Raw genomic sequence first — 21,049 nt, forward strand, 5'->3', positions numbered from 1 at the left:
AACTGTTTAATGGCAAGAACATGCTTGCCTGCTGTCTACCACTGCAGCTTGTCCGCCCTTCAAAAACTGTGATGAATACTGTGTGAAATAAGCAGCTTGAAGAAAAATTGAGCAAAGACAAACCCATTCTCTTTTGGGGTTGAATGTATCTTACTTTATGCCTACATCATAAGTCTCTGTGCCTCCACCCAGCTGCTTCTTTCCTCTAAATTCTTTGTGATCTTGTCCTGCTCATGAATCCTCTGGCTTCTGCTCTGCCTAGGTGTCTTTCGTGATTATCGCGTGGCAGCAAGAAACCAAGCCACCTAAAATGGATGTGTGGACACGTGGGCAATGCAAGCTACCGTTTCTACAAAGTGTGTGAAATAAGGAACAGTTCATCTGAAGTTATAGATTCTCTGTTACTTGTCCTTTTCTTGTGAAGTCAGTATTCTTTTAAAAAAAGGTGTTTTAAAATCATCAAGGCAGCTTCAAAAGTTGAGGTCTTTGGCAGTTCTTATGGCCCCTGGTCAGACTAGTTGGGTCAAGTAACCCTGCCAAGCATAAAAACTGTTGACCTAAGTTTTTGTATTTGTTGCACCAAGTATTCAGATTTCCAAATCTGCAGCATTGCAAGTCAAACCTGCCTGCTGCTAAGGAGCAAGGCACCTTGCTCTCCCCTGTCCACTGCATGCACTCTGCAACCAGTTGGAGTACCACACTGCCTTGTGCTCTTCGGGCTCCGTCAGTGGCATCTCAGATCAGGCTCTACAGCCAGGTCAGGCCCTACAGCCAGGTCAGGCCCGAGAAGTGCTACATCCTGGCTCCTGCGCCGTTACATTTTGATGCCTGAGGTTTCACTGTGCCATCAGGAAATTCAGAAAACAGTGAGCACTTAAGAAGCCGCTATTTGTATAGCTGTATTTGCCCATGGGCTCTACTGCCAGAGGAGTCCTCTTGTGCTACGTGCAAATAAGAAAACATCCTGCTGCAGTACAGGTGTGCTGTAGGAGTTCGGCTAAGCCTGGGTCTCCCATCAGCGCTGCCCAAAGCAATGCACTTAATTCTAGGCTTAGGCAAGACAGCTATTGCAGTCACTCGTACTCATCCACTCCTGCATGCAGAAGAGATACTGAGGTATTCTTAGCATCTATACAGCCTCTAGTATATCCTCTCCATGTAGGGTTGTTCCCTCCCAGAAACGCTCTCTCAGCATGCTTTTCTCACGCCTTTCAGGGTTTGGTCCTTTTAACTCAGCAGAGAGTGCTAAAGCCTGCAGAAGTAGTTTTGAAATGAGGTTTAACTAGTTTGGTGTCTTCTCTCTGGCATTTAACACATGCCTTTTTTTTTTTTCTCAGGAGTTGCACTTCTCATTCCCAAGATGACAGGAGATCCTGACAAGAGATGTGATCTGATCACTCCCTGAGGCAGTGAACTCCTCAAGCTAGACAGGGCAGGCTGCTGCTTGCTCCCATGTTTCGGGTGGAGTCACTGGGTGGAGGAAGATCAGGCAGAATATCTAATGATATGCTGGTTCTCCCATTAGCAAATACCTCAGTGTGACATTAAAATAGGGGGAAAAAAGGAAATTTTAAATTATGAAATCAAATAGCCGCAAGCAATACACCCTTCCTTGTACAGAAGCTGTATTGCTTTTCTAAAATACATATTATTAAAGTTTTAAAACCAAAGAGAATTCTGTGCCATGAACACAAACGCAGATGAGAAGAGCATTTGTTGAGCAACAGGCCAACGTTGACTTAACTGTAGGTAAGGATACCCAGAGACTTAATCTGGATGGATGACAGCCAGAGTATTTGCTGTGTCGGGATTACAGAGTTTGAGGTTGCTGTCCTTGAGATTATAACAACGAGTTACAACAATTACAACAAGTAAATCTTCCTGTCTTTCTGTTTAGCAGCTACTTCAGAGCTCCCCTTGGAGTGTATGTGCACACACTCACACTCACACAACTACTTTTCACAGTACAGTAACTTCCTCTAGTTCATGACTCCAGAAGTGACTTCAACTACTGATCTGCAAGTGTGAGTATGATTAATACGAAATTTTTATCGGTAAAAACCAAGTTACATTTTCCTGTAATTCACAAGGGAAGGCTTTATGAATAAGGAGGATGGTAAAACTGGAAGTAAATGATTCAATTATCTGAACAGGTGCCATGAGCAGGCAGATGTTTATGAGACGCGCCGCATGCCAAAACACTACCTTGTCGACAAGCCCACGTCACCGGAAACAGAGTAAAATCTAACGCGTGTCTGCGAATGTGCCTTGGACCCAGAGAGCCGGGACTGCTTTTTGCGCCTCTGCCACTTTATCTCGCTTGTTCTGTCAGGTAAGATCAACCAACAAATTTCTCTCTTGCAAAGACATGATGTGCAGCAGAGTGATGACAATGCTTGCTCAGTAAATCACTTCTGCTTCATTTTGTGCTCACCCTGCTCTCTGCTGTAGCTTTTGTGAGGTATTGAAATGAACTGCTTACCAAAGCAGTCTGCCTGGTTGGGAATCATCTGCAGGGATTTTAGAAATAAGGTAGCAGCGAATTACTGTACAGTTACAGCCGTTTGCAACTAGAGAGACTGATCAGAAACAAACTGCACTGGCTAAGGCAGCTTTCTCATCTATTCAGACTCAAAATGTCCTACATTCTCCTCCCTTCAAGCGGTAACTTCTCTGGTAGATTAACAAATACCCAATTGATATTTTACTGCCCATAAAATGATCAAAATGACAAAATGATCCATGAGCAAAAAAAAACCCCTAATACTTTTTCCTCACAAACTTGTTTTCAAACAAAGGCCTCAAAACACGTTCCATGCATGGCTTAGGCACAGAGCTAAAAAGGAGGGAAACCGAAGCCTGGAGAACTACCTGATGGGAAGACCAAGCAGGCGTTAGTGGCCAAAGCCTGTTTCTGCTGTCTGTTCCCTCCATCCTGCTCACCAGGAGGGAGTGAAATACTTGTTTCTCAAAAGACTGAGAGGGCAGCAGGTAACTTAAGACTTCAGTTCAACCTCAGCTGCCTTTGTGGCAGACTCAGCTCCTCCTCACAGTGAGGAGGACACTGCCCATTTTTGCTAGGGCTGCTTTCTCTGCAGACCCATCACTGCACTTGGCTCCTGACACCTCGGGACATCCTGGTCCAGGATCAACACTGCAGAATTGAGCAGGGAATGTGGCTTCCACATTAAAAAAAATAATTAGAAGTTCAGCGCAGAATATATCCACATTTCCTAAAGGATTTTAGTGCTGAGATAATTACAGAGTGGAAATTCTCTGCTGTTTTGCATCTTAAAAAAAAAAACCTTTAACCAAACACGCCATGCAGGCTGTATCTGCAAAACTAGGTAAAGATTGCACCGAAGAGGATAAAGGTCTTGACTGTGGCTAAGGTGAATGTCAAATACGTTAGCTATAAGCTACAGGACAAAACTGGACCACTCTTGTTTTCGAAAGCGTGCCACCCTGCACACAGCACCGAGCAGAGAGTGCAGGGAGCCCACAGACAGCCAGACCCAGCCGTGCTGCGCAAAGTTAAGGGCTGGTAGGGACTTCAAGCAGAGCCCTCCTTACCCAGACCCCCAGGCAGTTCAACATGGCCTGAACAACAGGCACCCAGCTGGTTCAGCCAGTCCCCGAGGTGCTGGACTGTCCTCTGCCCTGGGCGTGCTGGTCTATTCCGGGCACCCAGCCAGAGCTCCCGCAGGCTCAGCTCCAGCTCCCAGGCTGGGGCCTGGCTGCAGAAGAGAAGAAATCTTAATTCTGCCGTGATCTGCTTACACAGTGGATCACAAGAGTCCCAGCAGGTGAGTCTGTGCCCCGGGAACACGGGGAGGTGGCAGAGAGCACGCAGTTCTCCTCCATGAAAGCCACATTGAACAGACAGCGGTCCTGGGGAAGCAGCTGAGATCCCCTCACACGTGCAGTCACAGCCCTCAAGAGCGCAGCCTGCTTGTACGGTAAGGGCAAGAAAAAATGGGAAACGGCTTCTTTGGCTGCTTGGGCTTTCTCTTCATTTTAGCACGCAAGATACCTACAGAGGAAGTACTGCAAATCCAAAAGAAGTTAAAGGTTATCATCAGGTGAAGAACGCAGAGCTTCCTACACCTTCCTTCATGACAAATCAAACCACGCTCACCTTCCCGTTCTGTTCAGTGGGAGCGTTTCTGTGGTCATATCAAGCTTCACTTCTGCCGATGAAGAGCTGGTCTCTTGACACAATGAAATGGCCTTTCTGTGCCCTTCAGATTTAAGAGCTGTGGTCCTCAGAAAAGAGGAACACGTTGTGCTGCTAAAGCGGTGGCACAGGAGAGCAGGATGCACAGTGACCCCCCTCAGTCAGACGGGTCAGAGCAGCCGGGTAGTCTGAGAAACACCTAGAGAAAGCAGCTACTGTAAAAGGGCAACAGTGTTTCTGTGCTTAGCCAAGGAACAGGAAACATGTAAAATATGAACTGATACTGGGAATATGCACACACTGAAGAGAAAATGGAAGAGAAAACACTCCAGAAGAGAAACACCCTCTGAACTAAGTTTCTTCAAAAGAAATGCAGCTGAAGCCACCTTCATCAGACAGCTCTGAGCTCCCCAACCGGGCAGTTATGCCCAAACCAGTAAAGAAACTCAGAAACTCCTGGTACTACGACGCAGCATGTACCGGGGTGTGTTCACGTCTCACACCACTCATCCATTTGCTCACTGTGCTCTTTGAATCATTCCTAAAAATAAATTCATAACAAAGCAATTTTGCAACACGACCAGTAGGTTTGCAGTTCTCTGGAAGTATTTATAGAGCTTTTCTTCTCCACTTGGTAAGGGTGAGCTTCTTTCAAGTCACTCTTACCTCTACTGCAGTCTCGTGAAACGTGGTGGCAGAGTACCAGTCCACCAGTGACACGCACCGAGCAGATGACACAGCAGGGACAGGGCTAAGGGACAGCTTTCTTAAGAAACTGATGGATTTTGCTGCTGGAAATGAAACTGTAGGAGATTTCTATGTGCCTCCCACAAAACCTTGCTTGCTTCAGCCGTGTGAGAAGGAACAGTAGTTGTGGGTCACTCAAAAGACCCAGAGACACTTCCAGAGGGTGCAGGCATTGAAGGGGCCACTTGCCTTGCAAGCCAGCAGAGAGCAGGGTTTTTCAAAGCTTGCCACAGAATTAATTTTGCCTAGGTGATTTCAGATAAAGTTGTCAGACCAGCATTGGAAAATGGCCCTTTCCAAGGAGGAAACACACAAGGATACGTCCTACCTACAAAGAGGGCAGGAGTTCTGGGAAGATGCATTTCTACGGCAACCACAACACATACAGCTGTTACTATAAGAAGATAAATCTAAACTATTGTCTGTGCAGACAGGTGAGGTAGTCAGATCACGGTGCACTTGCTGCTTTGCTAGTGCTGTGGTGATTATACCATCAAACAAGCGGGAAAGATGGAAGATTTAAAAGATTTAACAAACTGTCGGCTTGCTCCCAACCTAAAATCTGTGCTTACATTTTGTGGTGGCTTCAGGTCCCACAGGAGCAAAGTACTCTAGAAAATTGCTAACCTTTGTGTCAAAAAGAGAAGACTGTCAAACAAAATTCTAGTAAGTAAATCAGGAGGTTTTTAGGAGTTTGCCTTCATAATCTTTAAAAAAATAAGGAAACTGTGTTTTTTTTAGTTCTCATAGGATATAGCTGTAGTGAGGGTAGTTTCTTCTTAAAGCTGAGCCAGAAGGAAAGGGAATGTCCAGGTTAAAGCCGTTATCCGGGTGGCATTCAATCAAGGAAAAGATACTAGCGTCTGGTTTGTGCAGACCAGAATTAAGGGCCAACAGCCTATTGACTTTAACTGGTGCCTGGGTGCTTATTTAAAGCCTATTGTTACGAAATGACTTTGTGGGTAGACGTGCCAGACTGTTTTGAGGCTGGAAGAATTAAAACTATGAGAGTAGCCTCCCCGAGAGCCTGCCCAACAGAGACGGCATTCATTCCACCACAGGGAGGGGACTGGCAAGACCTGCCCTCACACACCAACCTTCCAGCATACGGAAGCAAATGCTGAGTGAGAAATACATTTCCTGGCTAATTAAGTTTCCTTAAACTTACAAGTCCGCTGGCACATGTTCACAGGGTATCACAGAGAGTGAACGCGGGTCCTGTGGGCCCCGCTTTCTGAGGGGAGACGTGCAGGAATTCAGCAAAGAAGCAGCACCACCCACCAGAATTTGCAGTTGCTTTGCTCTGTTTTCTGACACCCAAGCTGCTATTGGGTTTTTGTGAACTGGACAGATTTCACTGTGGCTGTTTCTCCCGTTTTTTTTTTTTTAAAAAAGAATCACCTCTTAACTCTTTTAATGTTTTTTTTCTAATGATGTTCCATCCACATTCATCCACATCTGGCCAGCTTTGCTGGGAAAGGGGGAAGCAGTACTGCCTTCACTGGGCAATGTCCAGTATGTGATGGTGCAATATTTCATTTTCCAGATGGAATAAATTCCCCATAAGAGAGGAGGAATTAATTAAGCCTATGACAGTTCTGATACATAGTTTCGCTAAAAGATTGTCAGACTACCTAAATGTGACTCCTATCTCAGTTTGCCTTGATATTGTATTCAAATGCAGTTCCATAAAATCCTGGATCTTCTGGTATTTAAACAGTTGTAGAAATTATAAGGTTGCTTTAGGCTTTTCTTTGCAAAATCATTATATTTTTACTATATGAGAAACCATACACAAATAAACCTATCATTAAGTACAACTGAAACGTGAGCAATGACTGAAATACATCATTTGGCTGTTGTTCATTGACCCACGTGGACTTAATGGCTCTTGTTTTGATCTCAAGGAGTTAATGAGAGCTGTGGCTAAGTCTGTGCAATATGACATGCCCTCTAATCTCGCAGAAAAGCAGCCTAGAAAAGAATCTGGCACCCAACATCCTCAATGGTGAACGTGACACAAGGACAGCCTATATGAAATATTCATATATATTAATAACGGACTAGAAGAACCAGCTTTGTAAGCCTGCACCTAGTTATTAAAAATATTTTGCTAGGTTTGTAGAACTGAGGCTGACATTTTCTGAATTAAATGAATTAGTCTCTCGGTCAGTGAGGATACACAGTGATATGGTGTTGATCTAAGTGATAAAAATATTTGAAAAAGAGTAGTTTTGACTACAGATTTGGTCTCTCTTAACTCTAACATTTATGAGGCATTTTACAAGCATTTAAAAGAGAGAACTTCTTAATAGTGTTATCTTGAAATCCCAGGGAGACACTTCTCAAATTTCAGCTGATGATCTTGGCCTGACTGCTACTTTTATAAGAAATAGCAAAGAAATTTAATGTAATTAGGCTGTCTCATCATCCTTCAACATTTCTGATGTGATTTCAAGCAACACCAAGTTTAGTAATGGAGAGAAGGAGACCAAATCCTGCAAAAAGACTGTTCTTCTAAAGCACTTTGCTGATTTACCTCCCAGAACTGATAGAGGTACTTCCTAGAAGACCCTGTCTCCTTCTCAAATCCAACTGTGATGAAAAGGACAGCTCATTTTTCTCCACAGAGCAGACCTTCCTGTTGCCCTACCAAAGTTTTGGTCTTGCCTACTTTCAAACAGCCAAGTGAACTATCACCTCCGGCTTGGACTGTCCCAAGAATTACCAACACTTCAACAACACTCAGGCCAGCAACTGCTTTAGGTCAGATGTTCCTGTGTGAAGAACTGCTAAGTACAAAGCTGTTAATAATTTGAGGTCTCTTCAGGTTCAGATCTAACTTGCTTCAGAGTTCTTCTGTCCGTGTGGACATCTCCAAGGCCTTTGTATCTGTGAATATTTCACAGTCCTTAATGGGATTTACTCTTGTGACAGCCTCAAAGGTGGCTAAGCCTAAGACCCATTTCAAAGACAGAGAGGTGAGGCAAACTGAAATGTAAGTGTCCTGTCAAAAATCTGTGTCTGAGCCAGGATGAGAAATGATGTGCAACATCATGAGTTGTGGTACAGGGTCCTACCATGAGGTCCATTTCGTGTAAGCAGAAAGAGGTCTGACCTCACTCTGTATCAGTGAAAACGGTATTACTGAATAACAGTATTACTGAATTCCAATAGAAGGAATTTTCTTCAGAGAGTCCTTTGACCTACTATAGATTTTCTTTTCACTTTTTAAAGTTACACTCTAAACCATCAAGTCCTAAACCCTCCATCTTAGTTACCCAAGGTACACCTATGTCTTTAAAGAGAAATAGTTTATAAACATAAAAGCTGTTGTTACACCTCTTAACATCACATTCTTATCGTCTGCGCGTCTCATATTTTGACAGCTTGCTTTCAAGAACTAAAAATACACAGTGATGTGCAGAGAGATACAGTGCAAGTTTACCAAGATGTGCTGTCCTAGAAAAACAAACAGCGGAAAACTTTCTGACCTTCCTGACCAGATAAGAGCAAGGCATGCCTTCCACAGACTGTCAGACTTGCTTTCCCTCTGTTTTCCCTTTACATATTAGGCACATACCAGGGTGGATTTGGCCTGACGCAGCTGGACACAAGCCATAGAGAATGTGAACCTACAGAGCGAGTTTTAAGAGCATCCCTGCTTCTATCTCCCCTCCAGTGCCCCACCCCTTGAATTTGCACAGGGGCAAGGTCAGCAGCCGACCTTGTCATAGCAGAAAATATTTGGATTCTCCTCCCTTGTGGAATTTTTGCAGTTGTTCTATTGCAGTTGTTTTGTGTGAATGGTCCCTGCTGATCCCCTTACTCCCACCAGAGAACTCCAGAAGAAAATCGAGTATGGATCAGAGTTCACAATGGGGGGTACCTAACTCCTTATGATATGAGCAGGCACGACAACTGTGCTAGTGAGGTGGAAAATTGACGACAATATTCTTAAAAACTAATGCCCTCAGTGGATAATACTACAAAAATGTAGGTTTTAATCCCATTCAGCAGCAACTGATTCTGTGGGAAATTAATTTTAAAAGGCTTCTATCTACCCAAGCGTATGAAGGAAAAGCCTGAAGACATAATCTGTGAATCAACCACAGAAAAAAACAGAACCCTAAACACTAACTGTAAATGAAAAAAGTCTCATTATGCCAAAGTCAGTCTTGCAGAGGACTGCAATACTTGTTTTTGGTATGTTTGCAATTCAGGACTATCATGATGTTACTGTGTACCTAAGCTGAACTCCTCCCTGCTCTATACTGTTTGCGCTTCACTGGAAAATAAAATCACACTGGCTACCATTTTCTCACATTTTCCTTTAACAAAACTAACTTTGGGCACAGATGCGAAAACGTGTTACTGAGTCCTCTCTGGTGCTGATGAACTACGGTAACTATTTACGTGCTCATCCTGTCTACGGCAATTTTAGTGTAAAACGAAATTTTAGTGTCGAACTGTCGAAAATCAGAGAAGGCTTGTGCTACCATATTTTACACCTTTGTAACTATCTATAGAGAACCACATGCTCAGTTGCCACAATGCAGTTACTAGCAGATAACTGAAAGCACAGTAACTCCCTTGTGCCTGTGTCCTCATCAAAGGCCTAGCCTGTTGATAAAATTATTGGGGACCATTATTCATTCTCTTACAACGGGCAGGAACAAGAGAAAAATATGGAAAAAAGCACCTTGGTCCCATGACATATCTTTTTCCTATGACACATAGGAAAATGTACATTTTGAAAAGTACATCTTGAAAAGTACATTTTCAAAAATTAACAAAACAGTCATTTAAGAGCACTTTCGTTAATCTCATTCTTCAGAAAGAACACAGAACTTATCCTCCCCAGTTGATGCATCTGAAAGGCCGTAAGGTATCTATATTCTTCATAATGTTATTAAGACCACAATTTTCACAGATCTTTTAGACTGAGAAATGTTTTTAGCTTCCCAAACTCCCTAAAAGCTTGACATGACTAACGCTTTTGTTCCCGCTTGCAATTTTACTGCTCCAGCTGAGGGAAGGCATTATCTGAAAATGTGAACTTTCTACAAGGAGGTGTATGCAATAACAAGCGACGGGCACTCGCTGTGGCTCCTCTGCTTTGAGCTCCTGTGTCTGCACCTCTCACAGTGAGCTCCGCCGGTTCCCCGCCACTGGAGCTGCTCCACCACTCACTCCACAGGCAGGCTGCTGCTTCCACTTCCCCGCTGCCAGCCCAGTTGTGCTGATTTGGCTGGTGGCATGGCCATGCCATTTAACTGGACTGATGAATGATGCAGCTAAAAATAGTCTCTCCTCCACTTTTTTTTTTTCTTAATTAATGACGTTTCATTGCTCTCGCTCACAGCAGAGAAGACAAAGGCCGGGAAAGGCAGGATTCTTTTCAGCCAGCCTTGGCACTACAAAGTTCAAAATGTGGCACTGAGCAACTACTCTGCTCTGGGAAGCCATTGAAAAGGCATTTAAGACACTGTTCGCATCCCCCTGCTGGATCTTATTTCAAATATGGCTCCTTTAGAGGGCAACAGAAAATCCTAGGATGACCCAAAATCTGGTAAATACACTTAAACTATGGTCAAGAATGCAGCAGGAACCATATGAATGCTGTATTAAAGCACCATTCCCATTCCATACGTACATGCTCATTACATATTCCCTCTCTGTAATCCACTCTCTGAACAACAGAATTGAGTGCCTCCAAAACATAAACAGTTGCCATCTCTGCAAGAGCATGAGAACATCAAGAATTTAACAGGCCTCAATGGGAAAACCTTCCTTCTAACCTTCCTCGCTGCCCAGCTGCTCCTCAGCCTCTTCCCCTGCCCATTTCCTGACCAGGAAGGAGAACAGAGGGGTCTTGCAGCTCACATAGAGTCAGTCCTCCCTTGCCCTCCTTGGAGGTGACGGAGTCTTATTCAGGGTGGAGTTCAAGTCATAGTATTGTTAAAAAAAAAAAAAAAGGTATGAAAAGGGGGAGGTGAGAAATAATATACGCTTTTTTCAGTGTGGCGCTTGCTTACCCTAAAACCTGGTGGTCAGCAGTACGGGAAGTGTTTTATGATGGGGTGCTCTAGCTCTCAATCCCATGTGTGTCAGCAAAAGCTGTGCGGACCTGAGTTGCAGTTTTTATTGCTCTTTTTGGCAGAAGACTTTTCTTTGCATAAGCTCACACACACTTTTGAGGTTTGGGTTCAGTCCTATCGAAACCTTAAAGCAAACTTTGAGAGCATTCCCCTTCCACCTCTAAAAAAGACCCCCATCACTGAACCGAACAGACCCGCTCTTCAGACCTTTCTGCTGAATCTGATCCAGATGTCTCTCTAGCAAGTTTTTCAATGCAAATCATCTGAGTTTTCAGTTGGGACCAAAACCTGAAGCCAGGCCAACTCAGAGTGATTTAAAAATTGTGCAAATGTTTTACATGGCTCTAAGAAATAATATATCATTTGTGCACATTTATATACCCATGCGCATATGCATACATGCCTGGGTGGTTACTGGTTTCCCATGTGATAAATTTTGAGTAGGGAAATGAGGTATATTAAAGTGACAGCTTGCCCTGTGGTTTTCAAGTGAGGGCAGAGACCGTGCTCCTTGCATCAGTCTTTTTTTTCTCCTTGGCAATAAATCCCTCAGTATGCGGCCACTCCCTTCAGCCTTTGCCTCTCATCAGCAGATTTCCTAGTCACAACTCACCTGCCTCCCAAAACCATTTCTTTGCCCTTTTTATTGTCAAAACTGGAAGGAAAACCAGGTTTAACTTGTTTCCTTCCCTCTCCAGGGACCTCATTAAGCATACCCAAACAGTGACATCTCTGCTGGGCTCTAGATCAACAGTTACTCTCATCTGGAGATTTTAATCACATTAACACTACAGCAGAGTAAAACCCATCTGATTCTCCCTTGCTAAAGCGGCAAGCTCAACACTTCGGCCAATTGCTGCAACTACTGCTTGGAAGGCTTATTTATATGTGTGGATAAAAATCAATCTACTTCAGCTGCCGCCTTCCAGTTTCTTCTCACAGGGCCCAAATTCCCTCTCCAGGAAATGCAATTTGATGCCCAAGACCTGCCTTCTTTATGACTGGGAATAGCTACATTTGGACAAACCTGAGGAATAGAGCACAAAAGGGATTGATAAAGTGAAGCTGCATGAGCCAGCGGAGGAACTTGCACCGCTTAAAAAGCATGGCAGAAAAATAAATGCCAGGTCTCGATTCCTACAGGTGGTCTTTGCAATGGAGAACATAACTGATGGAGATAAAAAGTGTTATACTTGCGTGGGCAGCCATACACAGAGCACTCAGTGGCTACACAAGGCCCATCGGGTTTTCGTAGAGATAAGCAAGGAGCAATGGGCAACTTGTTGAAGGCAGTTGCTCTCGGTCATTGCCCTAGGAACACCAGAGGATATTGTAAGTTGCTTACACGGACACCCCTGTAACCATACGCTGCTGAAAAACACCTAACTGTTTTCTTTCAATGAACGAAGAGTAATTTTTCAGCTCTGCCCACGCATCCCTGCATCTCATCTGATTCCAAAGAGTCAGTTACAGGCTAATCAATAGTCATTACCTGTTGTCTGGCCTTGCCCTCCCCAAAGTGCTCTTACCTAAGCCTGCTCCCTGATTATTTGGCACACGGAGGGTAGGAACAATATTTCTGGATGAAAACTGCTATTTCTCTAGCAATAGCTCACTCTTGCATCAGTAAGTAATAACCGGACTTTTGTTGCAGATGAAGATCCCTGGCACCCTGTGAAGGCTGTATACTCAGTGAGACCTTTTTTTTGTCAAGGAACATCTCCTAGTTCTTAGATATTTATTTCAGCAAGTTTGGACTGTGGCTAAATTACTAAAAAGAAAAAAAAATCAATTTTCAACTTAAGCTCTGGGTTTGGTGCAAAATCTCGTAAGAATTAAGGAATCCATCTCAGGATTTCTAAAGTAGCCCGTGAGGATTCATAAGCACAGTGCACCTCTTAATCGATCCTTAATGAATGCTTCAGGGGCATTTGCACTTGTTCCCGTGTCATTACTGCAATTATTCGCAGCGTCCAACATTATCTCAAGAAAATTTTAGAATAATTGTAATACTGCAGTGATTTAAATGATAATCCAAAAAAAGTGTTATACCTATTTCTGCAGGATAAATTAAAGATACTTACAGGATCAACTGTACCAAGTTGGTAGAAAAACTGTCATGTATAGCATTGAAATGTATGTATTCAGGAGTTTGAAATCATCCTAGGCAAATAAAGCCTAAAAGTAATAAAGTAAAAGATTTAGCAGAGAAGCAAGCCAGCCAATGGAGCTAGCTGTAAAAGCTAAAGCTGTAAAATAGGCAGATAACAAAGTAAGCAAATTCTGAGTTACAGAAAAAGACTATCATTAGACAGAATAAAGGCAGATTAAAGAAGCTAAAAGTTATAATACAGCTGTAATGAGCTGCTCAGATCCATAAATTTAATGGCAGTTACAGGCCTGGAGCCACAGATCTTTCTTTTTCACTCTGTCCTCCTCGAGGCAGTGCTCTTGCAAGCATCTAGAGAAATTTAGATCTCAGGGATTTGCCTACAGTCTCTAAATAATAAATCTATTTCATTTATTCAGCAACCTAAGGAAGATGCTGAATGAGACAGGCACGAGGATGCACATGTGTTTAGAAGAAGTTAAACTTGTCACAGAACGGTGACTTCACTTAACCATGGCTCGACACCCATATGCAACCCTGCGTGTGAACACGGCTCGGTTTGACAGTGTTGATTAACACACTGGTCTGCAGATGCAATGTGGCATTTGATAGGTCGTGCAAACTAACACCTCTCACTTTTACTCCCACTGTCTCCAACGAGCACAAGCTGTTGGGGATTTACTCAGAATACATGGAGATTTCTGTTCCCCAGGGTTTTCTGCTTGGGAAAGGACCTTTTACCAGGCACACAAATCAAGTACCAAGGCTGAGTAAAATGCAGAAGTGCTGCCATAGAGGGACAGTTTGGTTTCTTCTGAATGAATCTGAATGAATAATCTACTTGCTCTCTAGTGCAGTTCCCTTCTTAAGCGACCAGACAGATATTCTTTATTCCTCAAATACACTTTTCAGTCTGCTCGCCATTTAAAACGGAAAGGAAAAGTGTCACTCCCAGGGGGCTCTGCTCTGAGTATGACATTTGTACTGAGTGGTGGCCCGCAAGGGCACCCGTGGGCTGGGACAGGGTGATCTCATAAGAAAGGTATAATTCAAGGTGGCAAACTGAGTGTCAACGTTCTCTTTGACTGTGAGAGTGGGGAAGGAATAAGGACAAAACAAGTGCAAGAGCTGCTTTCCAAGTAATGCTTTGAATTCTCTTTGCTAAGATGTTCGGTTTTCCAGCAATAAAGACAGAAGAGCAAGCAAACAGTCAGAGAAAAAGAAGTTTTTAAGGAAAGGAGGCCCAGCTTAGCACTGAAAAAAAGAGATTTCTGTAGGCATTTTTAGCCAGTCCTATCCATATGTCCTGTAAGGCAGCATCGGCCAGGTCTTACAGTGAATTCTTGATTTACTTTTACTTAGGCCTGATTAGGTAAAACCAGTAATGCCAGTTTACACTCAGTACTACCTTGATGGACACAACAGAGTCCACAGCAGTAACAGCAGTGTGAATGAAGAGGTGAGATTTCAGAAGATGATGGGCACAGCATTTTACTACATGGCATCAGCTACGTTCTGGGAATAGAGATATTTGCCACGGGATGCTCTTCTTAGGATAAATAAGGTACGTACCGGAGATGCACCTTCTTGACAGTACTTTATTGCTCCGAGTCTCTGTATTTTTACCACCTCTACGCTGTTTTTTTAATGCCAGCTAGCATTTGTTTTGCAGTGTATGAATTCACCCTACACAGCACTGTTGAGATTACAGTTCAGTGTATGGAAAAGAAATTTTTTTTCTTAAACTGTTAGGTCTCATCCAAGCAGCTAAAAGGATGTTCCCAACACCTGTTTTATAAGAAAATCAGGAAAGTACATAAAGATGAAGGTGGACCTTTAGAAATCAGTTGTTAAATAGATATATATTAAGTATTTTACTAATTCACGTTCTGAGAAATGTCCTACTGAGAATATGCATTAATGCTTTACAAATACAGGGAATGCTTCACATGGAATTAATTTACTTTTTTATTTATAAGAGAGAAGATTATTAATTTACTTTAAATGCTGCTTATTAATTTTAATGTTATTTGGCAAATATTGCTTTTTCAGTAAATCATTTTCTCTCTGAATGTACTGTCAGGACCTTTACAAAATTTCAGAGTATTTTAAGATTTTGATGGGTTGCTCAGCAACACATGAAATTAAGTTGTTTTAATCTCCATGCAAGTATCTGTGAAAGGCAGCTCTTGACACCTGATGTAAATTCTGGTCATTTTTCATCGATTTTCCTACTTATAAGCATCATAACTAGAATGTATTTCAGAGTCACGAATCCAAGCAATTGAAATCCTTTCTATAAACTTATGTTTGGTCTTTTTCATCCAGTTCAGCCCTGGTTCCTCACATAAAGATGTGCTTTGGACTGTCTTGCCAGGAGCTCTCTGTGTGCAGAGAGAACAAGTGCAAACCCTTCTATAAAATGCTGCTGTGCCTGCAGTAACAAATCAAATACACCAGTCTCAAAAAGATACACAAAAAATATATGAAAATATGAGTCACCTTCCTCCAGTGAGTCTTTTTGGTTTTGCTTGTCAAATATAACACCTGTTGCTGTTGGGATACTTGGCTTTTGAAGCTCCACATGTGATACCATTTCTACGACCTTGGGAGAAAGCGCTTCCCAGGACGAAAGACATTTAGACATCTGGTATTGACATCAACTGATTTCCAACACTGCTATAAAGCAGAGCTGAGATGGAATGGGAATTTAAGTCATCTCAGATGATGATAGCAGCTTTATGGTTGTGTGGTTTGGCTAGACAAAGAGAAATCCCTCCTCTCACTGAACCAGTCATGGTCAGGCTTAGCGTCTGCCTACAAATGTTTGCATCACGTTGGATGTTCTGGCTTCTTCAACTCCCGTATTGACATGACAGTATTCCCGGGGGAAGACAACCTTTCACTATTATTAATTAGTGCCTTGACCCTGAGACTTCTGTTGGCAGCCCCATAAGGATGGAGAGCAAATGAAAACAGTGCCATGCTGCTGTCTTCTGTGAAGACGAGGTGATCAAACGCATGTTTAAGCTCCCTGATAGCGATGCTACCCATGCACAGACTCTACGGCCTGTAAAAGGAATTACAAAAATCCAGCTGAGATGTAATGAAAACATGAATTAACGACTTTGCATCCTTCTGTGAGAGTCCTGGTCTCAGCTTTGCTGATCCCTAGAGATGCCAGCGTGACACTTTTGATACATCTCAAGAAAAAATATTCAATAAGTGATCCTAACTTTATGTTCAAATTGGCATGAATGTAAAATTGGCAACACAGATTCAATGCGGTTTTGTAGATTTTTAACTTCAGGAAATATTCTGCAATACAGGGCTGACTGTCACTTTGATGTGTGGGTGAATCAGCAACAGTTTCCTTGGGGTCTTACCAGACTGAAAAAAGAACTTTTGTGTCAGTTTCCTAACAGCGGGTTCTGTTGACATGGAGCAACACAGAGCTGCTCCCCCAGGACCTCAGGGTATAAACAGACTGGGTGAAAACACTTCACTGAAGTGTAGAAAACAAAACAGAACAAAAGACTGAAAACATTTCGGACAACAATAAATCTTCAATGCTTGAAATAAGTCAACAAACCTGCTAGGGAAGAAAAAGACACTGACCAAACAACACAAGAAAAATATCCCAAACTAATTTGTCAGCAAAAGATTCCAGATTTACTCAGTGGTTTCAGATATTTACACAGTGGTTTCCAAGTGAAAAGCAAGATCTACCGCCTCTGCCCCTTATTCCAGACACAAAACGTTCAAAAGTAGTCAATGATTCCTAAGGGAAGTAAAGCTGCTTTTCTGCCTCAGAAATCCTGCTGGCTGTCAGTGTTGACACAAAAATCACTCTTGACCAAGCTCCTGAATGCTCAGCAAGCTCAGTAGGGTGGTGTAGTTGTTCTGCTTGTTTATAAGAGTGGCATGTTTCTTACTGTAGCTGCTACCACATATAAATGATCTTGGCAAGAGCAAGGCGTATGGGATACATTCTGAAGAAGGACTATGTCACTGCCTAGCAGGAAATTTCCTTTTTTTTTTTAAAGCCCAAAACACATATTTGCAGCCTCTGTTAAGTGTTACTATTTCTGAGGATACTTGAAGCAGGTAAAATCATAGCAGGGCTAGAAGGCATATAAACAAGGACTTCGGAAAAATGACTCACTGACCTTGAGGCAGAATACTGAGGGCTCTTCACGCAGGTTTTTCTTCCTCAGTACAATGATTCACAACAGATAAACACATAACTTAGAATTTCTACAAGGTATTGTAAAAGTCAGAGCACTTTAGCAACCCAGAAAGCCAAAGAGGAAGTCTTTTTAAAGTTAAGGAACATTTTCCTGGATCCATAGTAAGTCTACAGGCAGCGCACTGGCATCTCTATCTGAATTGACTTTTGAAGGAAGCAGAAATGTCTTTCAGGTCAAGCATATGTAAATGAAACACCTAGTAAACGTGAGGAGACAGAAAAAAAAGATCCAAGTTACTTGGGAAGTTTACAGCATTCCAAGTCTAGCGCAACTTGCTAAGAGGTTCAATAAGGTTGGGAGTGACTGATGGCCCCAGAAAGGACAGTGGTGGTGAAACGCTAGGAAACAGATGTTCCAATTAAGACTTATAAGAAGTCCTCATCTCAGGTTTCAATGAATATTCTGTTTCCTCTGTTTTCGAGGCAAGAAGTCAAGGGCTTTCGTGTTTGGGCTGGTTTCGTATGTGATTGTATGTTACTATGGAAGCTACAGAGGTTTCATGCTGCCTCACTGCAAATATTTTGGGTAATTTTTTCCCCTTCCCTACTTCTTCCCTACTATCCAAAGAAGGCAACAAAGCTGGTGGAGGGTCTAGAGCGCAAGTCCTATGAGGAACAGCTGAGAGAACTGCGGTTGTTCAGCCTGGAGAAAAGGAGGCTCAGGGGAGACCTTATCGCTCTCCACAACTCCCTGAAAGGAAATTGTAGCGAGGTGGAAGTCAGTTCTGCTAAGTAACAAGCAATTGGATGGGAGGAAATGGCTTCAAGTTGTGCCAGGGCAGGTTTAGGCTGGATATTAGTAAAAAATTTCTTCACTGAAAGGGTTGTGAAGCATTGGAAGAGGCTGCCCAGGGAGGTGGTAGAGTCCCCATGTCTGGAGGTATTTAAAAGACATACAGTTGTGGTGCTGAGTGACATGGTTCAGTGGTGACCTGGCAGTGCTGGGTAACAGTTGGACTTGATGATCTTAAATGTCTCTTCCAAAGAAAATGATTTTGTGATTTACTCATCTGCATACTGCTCAGCATCTCAGAACGGCAAAGCTTTCTAAGCATAGCCATATAATTTTCATAATCAATTGCTGCCCACTAGCAAATCCAGCAGCTTAAATGCTCAGAGTTTCTGTGTCTTGTACTATGAACATCTTGTACTCTGCTCATCCCTCCCTGCTCCACACTGCTGTCTTATTTCCCGCTGTGTGGAGGAAAGGGTGAGGGGAAACTTCAACTAGCAAATAACGAATACGTTGATTTCAAAGTCCATCTAGACAGCACTTTCACAGTACAGTGTATGTTCTTGCTGTTGTTGACTGGAGCATCACTTACGATTTTGGGAGGAAATTAATTACAGGAATTGCTCAAAAGCTCCATACTGTGAATCTCAGCCACAGACCCACCTCAAAATAATGTAATTTTAAAATTCATCCTAGACACCTTATGCAAAGGATGGTTCTGAAATCATGCTCCCCCCTGCCCTTGGATTGAGAGTTAAACCACAAATGCTTTGTGTAAGTCAGCTAGTTTCTAATGCCTCCATTCAATAACAAAGTGTAATTGGAATACGTATTTTGGGATCCTGCTGGCTACAAATCACTTTACAACCTCCTCCGCAAATGACATATCGTCTAGCAACAATTCAGCAGCTGCTAAAATTCAGACATTTCTGTAACAAAGACAACAATGGCTTACAGGACCCTAACAGCAAAGGTATGTTAGACACACAGCCATAGCAGAAGCACCAAATGCAACCAGATGAAAATTACAAATTTTCACAGTGTTAGAACTTGCTCTTAAAGTTAGCCAAACTGCTCAAAGTTTTGTCTGCATAGGGTATTTTTTTTAAAGGTATCAATCAACTATTAAAATCAAGCCAACATAAAGCTAGCATGCCCTAGTTGGATGAGACAACTTAGAAATACAATTTATTTGCCCCTGACAGAGTTTTAGAAAGTGCCAATGTGACAGAACAATTTTGGAGGAAAAAAGGAAAAGCCACAAAAGAAAGCAAATTTCTCCATTTCTTCTTCATTTTACTGTGTAGAAATTCTCAGCTCAAATTATTCCCATCCAGTGAAAAATCATGCACCATTCACAGCTGCTCAGTAACCAAACCTGTTTTATGTACTTGTGAACTAATATAATTAGTATTTATTATATTGATATCAGAAAAAGATACAGGTATCAGTGTTGGTAATGGTTCGCAAATGGTTTCTGTGCTGTTGAGTGAACTATAACTTAGGCTCCTAACAGTCGCTAAAATGAAGGATAACCCTCAGGTCTTCTGCATGCTGTTATCCATAAATCGTACCAGCAGTTTGTGCAGGGTTATTTTTATAACCATTTGTTCATTCAGCTGTTTATCTTCAGCCTCTTTAAAAATCAGCATACTAAGCAGATAAAGTGGAATTCAGATCAGTGGTCAGATCTGCTTCTGAGTCCAGCAACAATTGAGACTCTGAATCTGATCTTCCTCGTACTCGATGACACAGAGTCAACACACTGAGCTTTGCTCACTAAAACATAGCCTTTCCCTGTGGAGCCACCCTTTTGCTACATTCACAAGCTCTTTGCAATGGAATAAGCAGAAACCAGTTTCAGATCTCAATTACAGTGGCCTAATTTACCTGTCACCAAAGCAGTCACTTTTAATTTGTATTGGAGATCAGAGTCTTGACTAAATATTCCACATATGCATCCACACAAACACAATACTGACTAGTAAGTGAGCACAAGAGTAACATCTCAATGTGTTCATTTCCATTTGTAGCTTGCATGATAAATTTATTGCAATGATAAGCTCTTTTTCTTGTGTCCTCACTTTATTTTCACCTTTGCTCTTCAAGAGGTTATTGATTTCTCTCATCTTCAAACGCCGTATGATCTGGTAAGTAAAACAGGATCATTTCAATGGTGGGGAATGGATCAGGACATAACCCTGAATAGCACAACTAAAGAAATGCCATTTCTCGGCAAACCTGTTGTCTCGTTAGCAGTGCTGTTGCAAGCAAAGAACCCCGAACCCTCTTCACAGACTACTGTCAAAGGCAGTTGGTGCGAAAAAATGCCTACCTGAAGACGGCAAGGCTCAGGGACCAGAGCACTAGTGGTTTCCTCAGTTCAAATTTTGCTCGTTTGTTCATTAGGTGCCGACCACCAAATATAAAGGCAGCATACAGAGCCGAAAATAGGAATGATTTCTTCCTGCAAAACAGAACCAAAAAACACCTGTCAAGGATTTAATTAGTATTAGGTACACAGCAGAGTCACATCCGGACATATCTGCCAAGGGCTCGTGCATTTCCTTGAAAGGAGAAATCTTTTGAAGACACTCCGGCAGCCCAGCTGAGATTATTGTTAGTCTATGAACCTACATGCCTGCACACAGGTCCAGTTCCAACCCTGGGGAAGTTCTGAAAAAGGACAGCCAAATTTGGCTCCCATTCTTCCCCAGTTTCTGAAGACTGAACTTCTGTGAGGAAGAGAATAGACACTGCAGAGCTCAGACACAATTCTGCAAGCACAACGCAGTCGATACTTGAACCAGCTGATCACGTTTTGAGGCTAATTTATCTTTTGTGTATCAGTGTTTATTTCCTGTAGGCTCCTTGCTACCTGGCAATTTAGTTTCCCATTGTTTCCTCCAAGCACTGCAATGCAACATGCAGC

The 21,049-nt window shown here is 42.5% G+C and overlaps 1 protein-coding gene across 1 annotated transcript in view; it reads right to left on the bottom strand.

The window, feature by feature from the left end:
- Positions 1-20,581, bottom strand: part of ELOVL6 (ELOVL fatty acid elongase 6) — a 24,253-nt gene extending 3,672 nt beyond the window's left edge. The window contains exon 1 of the mRNA XM_010142788.1: positions 20,453-20,581. Within this exon, the coding sequence (XP_010141090.1) occupies positions 20,453-20,523 (71 nt within the window). The 5' untranslated portion in view covers positions 20,524-20,581. The remainder of the gene's footprint in view (positions 1-20,452) is intronic.
- Positions 20,582-21,049: the final 468 nt, after the last annotated feature.

The sequence above is a fragment of the Buceros rhinoceros genome, unplaced genomic scaffold (assembly GCF_000710305.1).
Source record: "Buceros rhinoceros silvestris isolate BGI_N320 unplaced genomic scaffold, ASM71030v1 scaffold8269, whole genome shotgun sequence".
NCBI lineage: Eukaryota > Metazoa > Chordata > Aves > Bucerotiformes > Bucerotidae > Buceros > Buceros rhinoceros.